Source organism: Juglans microcarpa x Juglans regia, chromosome 2D (assembly GCF_004785595.1).
Source record: "Juglans microcarpa x Juglans regia isolate MS1-56 chromosome 2D, Jm3101_v1.0, whole genome shotgun sequence".
Taxonomy (NCBI): domain Eukaryota; kingdom Viridiplantae; phylum Streptophyta; class Magnoliopsida; order Fagales; family Juglandaceae; genus Juglans; species Juglans microcarpa x Juglans regia.
Genome location: NC_054596.1, coordinates 42,261,250 through 42,277,321, shown reverse-complemented (window position 1 = coordinate 42,277,321; position 16,072 = coordinate 42,261,250). Strand labels below are relative to the sequence as shown.

The 16,072-nt window shown below is 37.1% G+C and overlaps 1 protein-coding gene across 1 annotated transcript in view; it reads right to left on the bottom strand.

Moving 5' to 3' along the window:
* Positions 1–16,072, bottom strand: part of LOC121249402 (myosin-6-like) — a 40,577-nt gene that overhangs the window by 23,478 nt on the left and 1,027 nt on the right. The window contains 21 exon segments of the mRNA XM_041148111.1: positions 160–365; positions 487–609; positions 612–663; positions 4,061–4,121; positions 4,207–4,316; positions 4,420–4,551; positions 4,645–4,815; positions 4,939–5,065; positions 5,173–5,210; positions 8,344–8,445; positions 8,548–8,605; positions 9,263–9,364; positions 9,485–9,631; positions 9,751–9,887; positions 9,987–10,136; positions 11,034–11,193; positions 11,296–11,354; positions 11,561–11,717; positions 11,804–11,949; positions 12,209–12,352; positions 13,428–13,556. Of these exon segments, the coding sequence (XP_041004045.1) occupies positions 160–365; positions 487–609; positions 612–663; positions 4,061–4,121; positions 4,207–4,316; positions 4,420–4,551; positions 4,645–4,815; positions 4,939–5,065; positions 5,173–5,210; positions 8,344–8,445; positions 8,548–8,605; positions 9,263–9,364; positions 9,485–9,631; positions 9,751–9,887; positions 9,987–10,136; positions 11,034–11,193; positions 11,296–11,354; positions 11,561–11,717; positions 11,804–11,949; positions 12,209–12,352; positions 13,428–13,556 (2,511 nt within the window).

Genomic DNA, 16,072 nt, shown 5'->3' with positions numbered 1-16,072 from the left:
AGAGCCAGAGAATAAGAGTGATATTTAAAATCAAAAGTATGATCATGATATTAAAAAAAACAGATTCCAACATTGTAAGAATAAAACAATATAAAAATAAAATAAAATGTGTAATACCCTTTTAAACCAGCAGCGCATTTCATTAAAAGGTTCAATTACCTGAACAATAATTGCTGCTCTAGTCTGCCTCCTGAAGTGTAGCTCAATACGAGCAGCCATCCCACGCATTCCCGTCTGAATAGAAACAGCAGAGGTATGCAATTCCTTGTAAGCTTTCCTAGAAAGATACATCCGCAAGTCTCTCTGGATCATCAGACAAGAAGCTTCTCTCCGCTTCCCCTCATAAACTTTACGAGAAAGTTGTCCTTCAAAAAGTAAAGATGAAGAAAAAAGTAAATACAAGTCTCGTTGTCTCGGCAGATAGGACAACAATATATAACCTAAAAGGTGAGGATGCTCAAAGACATCCAGAACAAAATTTAATACCTCTGCATGCAGATTGAATTTGTAGTACAGACTGACGGAGCAAGACAAAACTTCTACGAGCCAAATATGAACGGATTTTCCTTTGAATAATGCTAGCTGATCTTCCTAAGACCTCACTCCTATGGAATCAAGTTCTGCCATCTGACCAGCCCTAAGAAAGATCTTTGTTTTACCTATCTGCAACAGCAAACAGTATAATAATATCCAGAAAAGGAATTTTTTTTTTTTATACAAAACTTTATTTATCGAATGAAACTAGGCAAAGCCCATGTACACAGGAAGTATACAAAAGAGACACCTAATTACATTCTAGAAAGCTGAAAAGAAAACAAAAACTCATGAACATTCCCTCCCTTGAGTACTATAGCAGAAAACCACTGAACCAAAGAAGACACAAAAAAATTCCAGATTTCCTCCGCGGCACGCTCATTGTTGTTAAAGCACCTCTCATTCCTTTCCATCCATAAACACCACATTAAGCACAAAGGAATCATCCTCCACGCCAGAGCCAGTTGAGAACTATTATGATGTCTATTCCAACATGCTAGAAGATCCACCACACTCTTTGGCATAACCCAGCTCAACCCAGCTCTACTAAGAATGCCAACCCATAACTCCCTAGCCACCTCACAATGTAAAAGTAAATGATCAATCGATTACCATTTTTCTTACACATGAAACACCACTCCATTACAATCATACCACATTTCCTTAAATTATCAACTGTCAAAATCTTCCCAAGAGCAGCTGTCCAAGTAAAAAAAGCAACTTTAGACAGCACAGAAACCCTCCAAATGCTCTTCCATGGAAACAAGATATGTTGTTGAACTGTCAACACCTTATAATATGATTTAACAGAAAACTTTGCTCCCCGTATGTTTCCACAGCATTCGATCTCTCATTTCCTCCTATTTTCAGAGAGTACAAAAAGCTGAAAAAACCTACAATCTCATCAATTTCCCAATCTTGAGCATTTCTAGTGAAAATCACATTCCAATGCATAGTCCCATTAGCATGACACAACACCTCTGAGACAGCAGCCTGCTGATTTCTAACCAATCTGAAGGCAACCAGAAAAACAGTATAAAGAGCTCTCTCACCACACTATTCATCGAGCCAAAAACGGATTCTTGCTCCCACTCCAACCTCAAACTTAAGATGTTTTTCAAAAATGTTCCACCCCTTTCTAATAAATTCGATAGGCACACACCATAAGACCCCCTACCCTCCTTAGAACACCATCCCACCCAATCACTTCCATACTTCCGATCAATAACCTCTCTCCACAACAAATCCCCTTCCAAATGATACCTCCACAACCACTTTCCTAAAATTGCTTTATTAAAAATATTCAAATTTCTCACCCCCCAAACTTCCATACACAATCAGACAGCTCACTCTTTGCCAACTCACAAGATGAAATTTATTCTCCTCCCCCATGCCACCCCACAAAAATGCTCTAAACAATTTTTCAATCCAGTTTGTCACACCCACCCGCAATGGGAATAACGAAAGATAATATGTAGGAAGATTGGAAATGGTACTTTTGATAAGGGTTAATATCCCCCCTTTTGATAGATATACCGCTTCCAACCCAACAATCTTTTCTCAACCTTCTCTACAGCACCATCCCAAATATTCTTTGCTTTGAAAGACGCCCCCAATGGAAGTCTAAGATATTTCATTGGAAGGGAAGCAACTTTGCAGCCCAACAAATCCGCTAGAAAGTTAATATTCTCAACATCCCCCACCGGAACCAATTCCAACTTTCCCAAGTTCACCTTGAGGCCCGATACAACTTCAAAACACAATAGTACAGCCCTTAAAGCTTGAATCTGTCCACTGTCAGCTTCAAAAGGAATTTATTGCACTTGCAAAATTCATGAAGAGCAAAAAAAAAAAAAAAAAAAAAAAAAAAAAACAATAACCACCCAAAACCCCCCTGCCAAAAAGGAAAAAAGGCACTCGACTATTTTTTCCATAAACCAGTCTTATAAATAAGCAAAGGGACGAAACCCATGTAGAAAGGAAGTATAAAAGAGAACACATACTACTAAATAGAAGCAGGAAAAGAACAGGAGTCCATAAATCTACAAAACTAGCAAATAGAAAGCTGTTGTGGGCAGCCCACCAACTATGAAGAGAGTTGAACTAATAGTTTTTAACACTAACACTGTCCTCTCATCATCTTTGAAGATCTAGCATTGTGCTCCTGTCATACACCAGATTAAGCACAGAAGAACCATCCTCCAAACATCAATATTACTGTGACTTCCAAAAGGGTTTTCCAACAAGCCAACAACACCACCCTAATGTGGTTAATGAATAATCTTTTCTTCTTGTGGTTTCCCTATTTTATAGGAGTGTGTGTAAAAAGGAGATTTCACAATTGATATTTAGAAAGATGCAGAGAGATAATGATTGTGTGAAAATTATTCAAGACCTTGAAAGCCACATCTATCACAAGGCTTCTTGGTCGGAAATCGTTCACTATTCATTGTTGAGTATGCTGACAAACAAAGCATGGGTTATTCAAGTCAGTTTTTCATTGAAAGCCATGGGTACTTGGCCTTAGCAAAGTATGGTGGAAGTGGTCGTAGAGGGTTCATTATCATTCTGGAGGGAAAAGGTGGACAGGCTGATACAGCTCACACTCGAGCTCCGAAGGGTCTAGGATTTTACCCAGACCTGGTTCAATGAAGGGTCTAGGAGGGAGCCTTCATGGAAACATTCAAGGAGAGGGTTTGATGGTCGATAAGGTTGGAAAATGGCTTATGAAAAGACAGCTCTTTTGGTGGTGCTCAGTAAACATTCATAATTTCATATGCAGAAGCCCGCAATAAAAAATGATGGTTTTGCCATTGAGAAAGGGATATAGGAAGATGCAGCCCATAGGTTATGGAAAGGCCCAAGATAACTGTAAGTCTGTTACCCCTGATTGAAGAATCGAAGTAGGGATCAAATAATCAGCAGTTTTCTTTTCTAGGATGAAAAATCTCCAATGTCTGGCATTCCTCAGGCTCACAAGATAAAACAAAAATAGGAGACAGCATTAAGTAATACTATAGTTGACTATCCAAGATAACTCCGGTTCTTGTTGGTTTTCTTCTTCCCGGCAACCCTCTGAGATTTCCAACCCATAGATTGTATTGACCTTTTGTTCTTCACATACTTTTCTATCGATCACCTTAGTTTCCTCTCACATGGATGGATCCATATAAAAGGAAGACATGAAATTCAAAAATTTACTGTTGGAAACTTCAAGAAAAGCCAAGAAGCTTTTTAAGGTGGTTAACCACGAACTCCCATTATCAAATCTTAAGTTAGAAGGCTTCTTTACAGGTGCTCCAATAGCTTGTCATCATTCCTCAAGCGATCCAGGAAAGACTTCAGTATTATACATTCGCAGCATTGTTGACAACAAATATGTGTAACTTGCATGGACTATAATGATGTCAATGCATCCCTTCTCCATGACTTATGTTATTACCAAACTAACACGTGAGTAAGAGAAACATGAGTATCATAGAATTGCATTCTTTGGAGAAATTTCGATCGCCCATCAAATAATTACCTGATAACCGTTAAGTCCCACCTTCTCTAAAAGCCTCTTGCAAGCAGCGATCTCATCGGAACTGACAATATGTTATTATAAGCAAAAAGTCAAGACCTTTGATGATTAGGTAAAACATAAAATAGCAAAGAAGACAACCAAATTACCTCCCATCCAAAACTTCAGGTGCAAGGAGGCCAAATCTGTCTACAAATTCAGCAAAAGGTTTTCTAGTAGGATATCCAGCACAACTTATCCTGATTGCCTCCATGACACCCTAAAATGAGACAGAATATGTATAATATCAAATAAACGCAATCAATTTAATTGCAACACAAACAATACAGACAAGCCAACACATAAGACATAAAAAATCGTACCCCACAACGCAGTTGTTGTAGAACATTCTTATTCTCAAAGATCGCTGGCTTAAGAAGATTATTGGGTTTTACACAACGAATGTAGTGTGGCTCAGTAGAACTGAGAGTTTCAAGCAACGCTTGTAATTGTTGCTGCATAAAGAATAGAAAAGGACTTCACAACCCACAAGACAGAAAAGAAAAAAGCTGATTGCTTGCCATAAAAGGATGAAGAAACTATCAGACCTTAAAACGCGAACCTATTGAAGAGAACTTTGATGATTTAGACGAGTCCTCAGCTGAAGGTGGAAATAAACCTGCCACAAAGGAGCATTTGGAAGCACCCAAGAGTGCCTGATGTTCAGCAACAACGTAGTCTTTGTTCTTGTCCAGGAACAATTCTGTTTGATAAGTTACCTGAAAATCATATCAAGTTTTCAGTGCATGTATCTTAGAAATATATATAGCTGTTCCTTCTTAGGACTAAATTTTATGATCAGTACATCACTACAAAGAATGGTAAAAATAGAGCATACTTACATCACCAGCATAGTGGCAAATTGTGAAGTCACTACGTGCTAATTTTGGCTTAGCGAAGCGTTTATGATTTTTGAATGTTTGGTACAGCTTTTGGGCAAATGTTTCATGTGTTGATCTTGGAAACATACTGCAGAAAACACAACTCAGCTATCTCAAAACCAAACAGGAATCAAATTAAAAGTTTCATCATGTGATATAGAATGCAAAAACAATACAGCATAGTACTGTACTTACCAGGCCTCGTCCAGAAGAGAAATAATGCCACCCGGTTTCTGAAAATTCATTAACGAACATATAAAATATCAAAAAGACAAGCCACACAATGATTTTATTAAGCCATCAATAAAATCAGAAAGGAAATTCAATACAATTATAGTAATAAAAACAACAGAAAAACAATAGCAGTATCAATGACAACAATGGAAGAAAAATTAAGAAAACAAGATAGGAAGAAAGCTGATACAAGTTATCTTGAAGTTCAATCTTTAAAGAATATATTGGTGGAAACCAAGTATATATCAAAGACAGTGAACATCTCTTTCATATTAGTTCTAACTCTTCAATAACAAACTCCATTTTTGTTAGGTTTTGAACCGAGCAAACAATAATTTATTACATCAATTTCCAAAATAAGGACGGTTTCATGGCTTATATAAGAACAGTTTATCCAAGACTATGGTTGGAAAAAGTATTCCAGGAGCCTTCATCGAACATCTATCTCTGTTCGCCCCTTTGCTCTTGTTCAGCACCACTCAATCCTCCTTCCAGCAGTATTCCATGACCCCTCATTCCCCTGACTGGAATAAACAGTGCACAGGATGGGGTATTTTCATTATTTCCATCCTTCCATCAAATAGGCGCCAGCACTGGTAGGCAAGGGCAAAGTCATCATGGGTGTTGACTGGGCCAAGGAATGACCATCACTTGGGGCCCAAGAGCTTTTAAGTCACTTTGATATAAACATCAGGATGTATGGGAGGAAATACTATTACTTCAATAAAATAAAATTAAAAAAAAAAAGTATAAGTGCATGGAGAGGAGAATAAAGGGGGACAGTTAGAACTCATAGCATCCTGCATTTCGCACACTGATAAACTACTTGAAACAGCCTCAACCCAACTCCTAGGGATTCACTACATGAATTCATTATTAACATTCGGCTTGGTGATACCACGAAGAGAGGGAGCTTTATGGAGGGTGATTATAGAGTTGAAATATGATGGACTGTGGGGAGGATGGTGCTCGAATGAGGTGAGCGGATCACATGGGGTAGGGCTTTGGAAACAAATAAGAAGAGGTTGGACCAATCTTCATCGATACACACGTTTTGCAGTTGGGGATGGTTTGAAAATTAAATTCTGGAATGACCTATGGTATGGAGATCGAATCCTCAAAAAAAGCCTACCCAACACCATACGGCACGTCGACATCGCCCGAAGAAAGGAGGCTTCCTTAGCAAAGCTCATGGATCTCTCTGGTAGCTCTCCTCAGTGGAATATCACTTTCCTTAGAGCTGCCCAAGATTGAGAAATTGACACATTTACAGATTTCTTCAACCTTGTGTATACTTGTAGAGTGATTGGATGAGCAGATAAGATTATGTGGTCACAATCCAATAAGGAAAATTTTACCGAACAGTCATAATACAAGTCCCACATGACACATTCTACAAGAACGTTCCCATGAAAGAACATATGGAAGACTAAGGCCCGGCTTGGATACCGGGATGAGATGTTTTCATCTCATCTGAAGCTGTACGGAAGTAAGTTTTGCGTAACCAAACATTGATGTTGGGCATCTTTATTTCATCTCAACCTTCTCTGACGTTTTCAACTAAGAAAAGAATACCGGACATAAGAACAGTAAAAAGTAAAGTCTAAACAGTGAAAAGCCACTATCTTCACTGAGCCCATCGTTTTCCTCTGGCATTCTTTTGTTTTTTTGTTTTTTTTTTCCTTCTCATTTTGAATCCACGCCAAACGCCATTTTCAAACCCAGCCAAACCCATTTTGAATAATATTCTAATTTATAATTAGAAACACAAATTTCGAATTTCCTATATCTTAGAAAAATAAATAGGTCATAATTAGACTAATATATTTTACAAGAGAATTTTTTTTTTTGGGATATATAGCATAATTTCGTCCATTTTGAGATTTGAATAGAATTTTTATACATTATTTTAATATTACTCATCAATATTACTTTTTTATTAATATATTCATTATTATATAATCAATAATTATTAAATCATATCCAATCATTGGTGAGACCCACTACTTTATCAAATCCCAAAAAGTGAAAACTGTCTCGTCTCATCTCACTATCCAAACATACATTTTTTTACAAACTATCTCATCTCATCTTAACCCATCTCATCTCATCACTATTCAAAACATCTCATCTGAACTGTGTAACCAAATAAGGCCTAAACCCCCCTAAAAGCTTCTTTTTATGTATGAACAACTTCATTAGGGAAGATTCTTACCTTAGATAATCTAATAAAACGCCGATTGATAGTATTGGATTGGTGCTATATGTGTAAGAAAAGTGGGGAGTCTGTGGATCACCTATTATTGCATTGTGATGTAGCCACGAGCTTATGGAATGATATCTTTGCTAGAGTGGAATTGTTTGGGTAATGCCAAGAATGGTTGTTGACTTTTTGGCCAGCTGACAAGGCATTCGAGGTAATTCTCAAATCGCAGCGATGTGAACGGACAATGGACGAGATTAGAACTTTTTTTCTTCATACATTATTCCATTGGTCGATTGTAATAGACTTTAATGGAATGAACGTACATGATTTTCTTGTATCTTTAGACAGTCATGCATAGGCTTGGTTCTTGTACATGTCCCCGTGTACTTGGCTTCACCTAGATTTAATAAAATTCCTATTTACTAATCAAAAAAACATTCGGCTCAATTAAATTCACATATTTGATGTACTCTTGTTTGACGACTAAGTTTTAAGCTGGCTATTTACCTTGCCAATTGCTCTTTCTTCAACGTTTTGGATAAGCTGTCTAGAAGACAGGACACTTGGCATTGACAGACTTAGGACGAGAGGAAGAGCATAAATTACCACCTTAAGTAAGACCAAAGACCAACATTCAAAAACAAGGACGAAGCACTGGTTTTGGGGCGTGCTTCACCCACTTTATGGAGGAACCGGCATCAATGCAATATTTAATCAGCATGGATTCACATTGGTAGAAACCAACAAGTAAAGGAAGTCCTTTTTTCTTTTTCATAAAGTAATAATTAACTGAAAAGTGAAAATGGAGAACAGCCCTAGAACATGGAGAGTATACAAAGAGAAAGACCAACATGTAAAGAGTTAAAATTAGCGAAACAAATACAAAAAGAAACTAGCAAAACACTATGCATGGTAGAAGCACAAACCTTTTCAATAAGATCTAAAATATCTTGGTTATCAACAAATTCAATGTAACTCCAATCAATTTCTTCTTTTGTATATTCTTCTTGCTCCATTTTGAAAACGTGCTGCCAATAAGATATTTGTGCATTAAAAACATATGCAATTGCACATTGACCGAAGAAATGCTAAAAAAATAAAGAAAATACAGATGTTCTTTACAGACAAACCTGATTGAAATGTTGCTGAAGTTTCTCATTTGTGAGATTGATACAAAACTGCTCAAAACTGCAAATACATCCAAAAACAGAAGCTATTTATAAGCTGAATAGGCCACAACAAGCATCTAATGCAACACTCACAATTCAGTGTCTCAACAATTTACAAGCCCAGGGGATGGCTCAAATGAGGCATATCAGACATGTTTGTGGATACCTCAAAACGATTAGTCACAATTGAGACTTACTGTAATCACTTACATAACCCTAGCTTGACCTAATACACAAACTCAAAGCAATTCTTAGCACACACTCATGCAGTGCCTTCACAATCCAATTTGAGGAACTATAATCTCCCTGCTCAATTCCCCAATGTGCTCATCAGGATCCACATTAGCAGTGGTGAGACAGACCTACATGACGTTTGCTCTAATACCAGTTATAGCAACCCTAAGATTTGTTAGTCATATTTGTTCAATAATCCAAAAGAACTGGAGACCAAATTGACTGGATATGTGGAGTCTGAATGGATCAAATTCAATCAGGTCTGATCGTAGTTGATATTGAAGATACTCAGTCTAACCTTTACTTTCAGAGCCTGAAGACATTAATGGATGCTGACATACTCTCTTTTACACCAGGAGAGAGAAAAAAAAAATCTCCCATCGAGTTCAATTGGAGAACTAATCTTTCAATTATGAAAATATAAGGCATACCGGCTAAGCACCTGTTAGTCTTGAAACTCTCAAATCCATAGATATCCAGCACCCCAATTAAGAACTTTGACTCAGGGTCTTGACCAATTGAACTATTAATCTTATCCACAAGCCTGCAAAACAAAGGGTTTGTTGTTCAATTATAGTTCAAATTTGATCAAATAACTGGTAATATTAAGGAAGACGCACACTGAATAATCTTCAAAATATACTCCTTGGTGAGTAAAGCTTACCAGTCAAACAACCTCGCATAGACAATTTTAGCCAAAGCATCTCGACTAACAGCTGCAGATTCTGGATCCAGACATTTCGTGATGGTTTCATCACGGGTTACAATTACACGTTTGCAAAGAGAATCTTCTAGTGCCTTTGCATCACACCTGTACAAAACGTGTGAATTAATAGGCTGCTCTCTCTTATTATAAAATATGAAGTACAAAGTTATCAACCAATGCATCTTCTAAAGTGTGAAAGTTTGTCAATGAAATTGCTTAGTTACATGAAAAGCTCAGCAGCAGTATTTAGATGGAACCAAGATTTGTCATCTTTGGGTGTGGATGAGTCTATTTCCTTCCCTTTTGCAAATTCAATGTTTCCAAGATGCAGAATTGCAGCCACAACTCGAAATATTGCATCCTGCAAAAGGGTAATAAACAAAGAGAAACAAGATTTCTCAAGTAGCAGTTATACTTGAAGGACGTTACCGTCCAACTGAACAAATTTCCTATGCAATACCTGCTCATCAGCATTTATTCCAACAACCTCCATTGCTCTCCTTGTTGCTATATATTCCTTCGAATCATCAACCCCATCCAACTCATAGCAATCTGATTGATTTAGATAATGAAATGTTCTAGGGTTTCCCAACTTGTACCTCTGAACATCCTGTGAAATGTATATGAGAAGAGAAGTGAGAGATGTTTGGAAGCTAGAAAAGTGCAGTTGGTGCTTTAGACATGTAACAAGGAAAAGCTGAATGCATTCTTGCTTCTGCTTTGTGGATTTGTGGTCGCTTGGATATCTTAAACTACAGAACTTCTAAAATTGATGAAATTGGGATAAAACACCTATTCACCCTCCTCTAGGTGTATTTTTCTGTCTATCCTAGATTTAAACAATTTTTGTGGCCATTGACATATAGATGTCCAAAACTTAAAACTTATGATGAGCAGGTAAGCGGAAACTCTAAGACTAATGTTGAACATGGTGGAGAAATAACCCTCCTAACATGTCAGAAGAACCGGCTACCCATACAAGTTAGAGGCTTTAGAGTTATTCAGCTGGTGATGACCCTGATACAGCTTCATTGGATCAGAATCCTTCAGGTAAAAGTGTTGGGAATCCAGTTGAAGTTGGAAGCAAAAACAAAACGACCAAGGAGAAGAATGGTAGAACAGGTTGTTGGGAAAGTCCTGTGACAACCAACTCCCCCCCTTCAGGAGATGAGTTTCAACCTCTATCCTTCATGTGACATGTTTTTTGCTTTTATGAATTGAAGGGGTCTAATGATCTGTTGAAGCAAAGAATGTATAGAAAGCTTATTAATGTTTCTCTTTTGGATCTGTTTTAAAATACAGCCAACTTAGTAAATATCAAGGGCTGAAAACTAAAAAAGGTGTATCACGGTCCCCCCCCCACCCCGGGCGGGAAAATGAACAAACAAATCCTTTTTTGGCCAGTTCACAGAGAATACAGAAACATAAAAGATATAAATAATCCGTATGTATCGTTCCTGATCTTTTCCATGAAGCTCACTTGGTGAAGCAATTGAATAACCATTACCTCAGGTGGTGCCGCACAAAGCATGTAGAAACAGTGATAATTTCTCTCAGGATCAGACACCTGGCAAACACGCGATCTTTCCAGCAAATAAGTTCTGATTGCAGCTCCTGAGATTCTCCCCTTACTGTCAAATTGAATCTCCACAAACTTTCCAAAACGACTACAACATTGAGAACATGGACATAAGGATGGAACCCTTGAAAATAAAAGCTATCACATTAATTTTGCAGTCTACACATTTTCAAAAAATATCTCATCCTACCTTGAGTTATTGTTTCTAACAGTCTTTGCATTACCAAATGCTTCCAGAACAGGATTGGACTGTAAACCAGAGAAAAAACACCATAAAGTCATGCATACTACAGATGATGGTCGCAACAGTAAGAAGATTACTGGCTAAGAATTTTAAAACTTAACATCAGATTTATTCTTTAATAACTAACAGAAATTCTATAAGAAAAATGCAACATCAGATCTTACTACTTTTACCAGCTTGCCAGAAAACTGAGATTCTAGAATTTGTTTACCTCCAGCACTTGCTGTTCAACAGTCCTCCCCTCAGAAACAGCTCTCCCTCCCATGTAAGCGAGGTATGCCATGAGTTGTTTTGTGCTTTCCGTTTTACCAGCCCCACTTTCACCACTAACCAATATTGACTGACTTATTCCCTCATTAATCATAAGTCTGAATTCACATAAAAGGAATGCTAAAATTAGCAGGCAAGTAAAGGGATGACATGAACAATTTACGATGAGAAAGTGAAAGATTACCTGTATGCATCATCTGCAACAGCAAAAGGATGTGGACTCAACTCACCAAAGGCTGCCCCTTTATATTGTGCCATCATATGGCTATCATAAAGATGAGGTAGTCTAATGAAAGGGTTCACAGCAATCAATATATTCCCTGTGTAAGTCTGAAGTCACCGGAAAGTGTATTAACTTCAGAAAGTGCTGAAGATGTATAGAAACAAAATAGATCCCCCCCCCCCCCCCCCCCCCAAACACCCATCAAAACGTATATACATCACAGATTTACAAATGTATAAAAGTACAAATGCGAATTATTCAACCAACCAACCCTTCTCAACCCTCCCCCTTTCCAACAGCCCCAATTCAAGGAAAACAACTATTTAAGATACCCATTTTTATGGGACTCTATCTTTAAATACTCACGTATATCTCATTGATATCATATCTGGATCTTAAATTATCAAGGACTCCTGGTTCGTGCAAATAAGCCAACTTTGTCATATCATCCACTCCACATGGTGGAGCTTCAGCGTCTTTGGGATACACATTGGAAGCTTTAACAACCACCTGCAGTTTTCCACATAAATAATGGTGGGGAAAGTACGCAAAATCAGTGCACACAAAAAATGAAAAACTATGTAATTAATCGACAATATCTCTGAATTTTTTTTTTATAAGTAAAAATATTATATATATCAAAAGGAGAAACCAAGTACACTAAATGTATACAAGAAAACACCTTGCCCAAAATGACCCAAAAAGCCCCTAATGACCCAAAAAGCCCGTGAAAAAAAAAACCCAAAATATACCAAACCCAACCCCAACCCCTTGTTTCCCGTAAAACTAAAACTCTACCCAAAAACCCAACCACAACCCCTTGATTCCCGTCTTCACAATGCCCTCCCTTTAGACTTCCCTCTAGTTGAGCTACCACCCTCAACGCCATAGTTGATTGCCCAAGAAAGACGTAGTAACTCCCTGCTTTTCTTGAAACTTGATTTAGTTTCAAGCACGTGGCTTGCCTCAATCGCAGTGATTAGTTCTTTAAATTGGTCTTCACATCCTCCATGTAAAATTTCCACAAACTGCTAAATCTCGTTAACTTTAGGCATAATCCAATCTGCTATTGGAGGAAGGGAGACTAGGGGAGCAACGTTATCCCCAGACACAGAATCCAACTGCACTCCCGACTCTAGACATTCCTCTACACAAGGCACCAACGCCAAACCCACTTGTTCTCCAACAACTCCATTGGTTCTCTCCAATGGTATCAGGGTCCCCATTGGAGATTCTAGGGTTACAACAAGTCCCTTCACCTCTGGGGTGATAGCATATCCTCGAGTTTTTTTTAATAGAAAACAAATCCAAAGAAAACTTCAACAGTTTATTTCTTAATATAAATGGATCATCAAGCATAGGCGATGCTCTTGTAAATGCCCTATGTACTTGGGCTATTGCCTATCCCTATTATCAATAAAATTTTGTTTGCCGATCAAAAAAAGAAATTCTTAATATAAAATGGAAATAGAATAGACATTACGATAAAAACATATGAAGAATTATCGTTCAGCATATGACAAAATTTACTGAGGTGATATGTGCAGTAAAATGCCCATGGATAAGTATAACACAAAGCACTCACCTTTTTCCCTGAAGTGCAAAGGACCTTAATTTCTTCACCGTTAACCCCCACAACTTCACCATCTATCCAAGCTACATCAGGATCCTCCACCCAAACAAGAGCCCCAACCACAAGACTGATAGCGCCAGCCTGAAAAGCAAAGAGTATCAAAGCCTAACATATCAAATGAATTGCATAATCATATTTCATCCATGAAAATGATTTATGATCATCATCCAGACCCACAAGCATGCAAAGATGATTTTTTTCCATCCATAATGTAACAGCCGAGATGTGAGGCTAAATAACTCTCTGTATTTCCATGATACAACAGAGAAATTTTAAAAAACAAAAAAGAAAATATTACATACATGGCACCCAAAAAAACAGTAAACAATTCAAAAAATATAAAGAAAGAGGAGAAAAAGATACCAACTCCATCATCAGCAATGACTTTGATTTACTTAAATGCTATTTGGTGTATTGATGTATATTTGAGACAAATTCCACTATAGAAAAGATAGTCTAAACCCATATTCTTTTTTCCTTTTGATAAGTAAGATAAGAAAAGACAGTCCGAAGCCATATTCTTGTTTCATTTCTTCTTCCTAAATAGGTGTTACCTCTTGTGTACCATCTTGTGTACTTGGGCTATGCCTTTATTAATACAATTGTTTAATTATAAAAAAATAAAAAATAAATAAAAAGTATGATAAAATATTATTAATAACTACAACGGGCAAAGTTATGGCCAAAGTTCTTGCAAATAGAATGAAATTGGCTTATCAAAGATCATTTCCAATTCTCAAAATGCATTTGTTGACAGAAGGCAAATACCTGACTCGGTCTTCATGGCATAGAAACTTATTTTTCAATACTTTACTCCATTGGTCGATTGTAATTGATTTTTATGGCATGACCTTCCATGAATTCCTTGTATCACAAAACTGGCACACTTTGGCCCATTTGGATACAGAGGTGAGATGAAACATCTCATCTCATCTTCTCTAATTTCAACTAATAATCTCACTATTATTCACAAACCATCTCATTCCATCTCACTATCCAAACGGGCCCCACTGCTCTTGTATATGTCCTAAAATACATGGGCTTTTGCATACTCTTTTGATCAATAAAAAATTGTTTGCCAATAAAAATAAATAAATAATAATAATAAATAATTTGTTTTAAATTTATAAAATTAAAAAATTAAAAAAAAAAAAAAAAAAACTTGACTTGGTCCTCATCGCCAATGAAGATACATGGATAGTGGATAGAGATCAGGGAAACTAGGACTTCTGGGTAAATTGGACATTGAAAAGACAACAATCATTTGAATTGAGGCTTTTTAATGCACTTGTTAAGGTGCGGCTTTGGGGAGAAATAGTGTGGTTGGATTGCCCAATGTGTCTCTATGGTTTTCCTATGGGTTTCTTCAGCAACTGGTGAGGTCTACAACAAGGGTACCCCTTATCCCCTTTGCTTTTGATTATTGTTATGAAGGCTTTGAGCAGGATGATTTCTGCTACATGGCAAAAAGAGTTGTTCTTAGGATTTCATGTGAATGCAAGGAATGGATTGGGGCTCATCTCCAACACTTGTGCCGTTTATTCCTAAGCTTTAAAGCAATTTCTGCTTTGAAGATCAATTTGGATAAGTCCGAATGGCTTCCGGTTGGTAGGGAAAAGAATATAGCTAGTTATACATTCATGGATGTAGGATCTTCACCTTCCCCTTGGGAGCTCCCTTCAAAACTCAAGCTATTTGAGATGGTGTAATTGGGAAGATGGAACACTGCTTGGCAGTTTGGAAACAAGTGTACTTGTCAAAGGGTGGTAGAAGCAAATTGATCAAGAGCACATAATCCAACTTGCCTACCTACTATACATCATCAAGTGTATAAGGCAAGAACTGTAAGTTAAGCAAATGTATGAGGTGAAAACTGTGAATTCTAGTTCTGTCCAGTTTTACAAGTTTTCTTTACTATGATTCTCTTTTTCACAGAGATATTCAGATTGCCAGCCACCGTTTTACATACCATTCAAAACAAAGTGGAGTCCCCTAAGTCCAATACAAATGCCACAATTTAACGCAGCATTGTTCAAAACATGGTATCTTATTAAGGATCCATTTGGATACAGAAACGGTTTCATCTCATCTCATCTTATCATTACAACTTTCCCAAATTCTCACACAAAATATAATAAACAATTCAACTTTTTCAAATCCTAAAACAATAATAATATTAAAAAATAATATTCTAACAATATTTTATTCAACTTTCAGATTTCATCTAAAACAATTCCATCTCATCTCACTATCCAAACGGGGCCTAAGAGTTGTTCACGATGAAGATTGGTGGTGACTGAAACTTAGTACTGTAAAATTCAGTAATTAAGCAGAAAATTGACATAGCCTGAACGCATACGGAACAAACGTTGTTATATGGATAAAAAAATCAATCTTGCATATATAATTAACAAATCCTCAATAATGGAAAAAGCAGGCTATTTGTCATGAATCTAATATGAAAGACTAAACCAAAAATTATCCACAAGGCCCCAACCTATGCAACAGTAAAATACATATAAACACAAACGAGGAATGCTTCAGCGATAAAGAATGTACTTAAGCAGAATCAATGGGATACAAAAATAAGTTATACA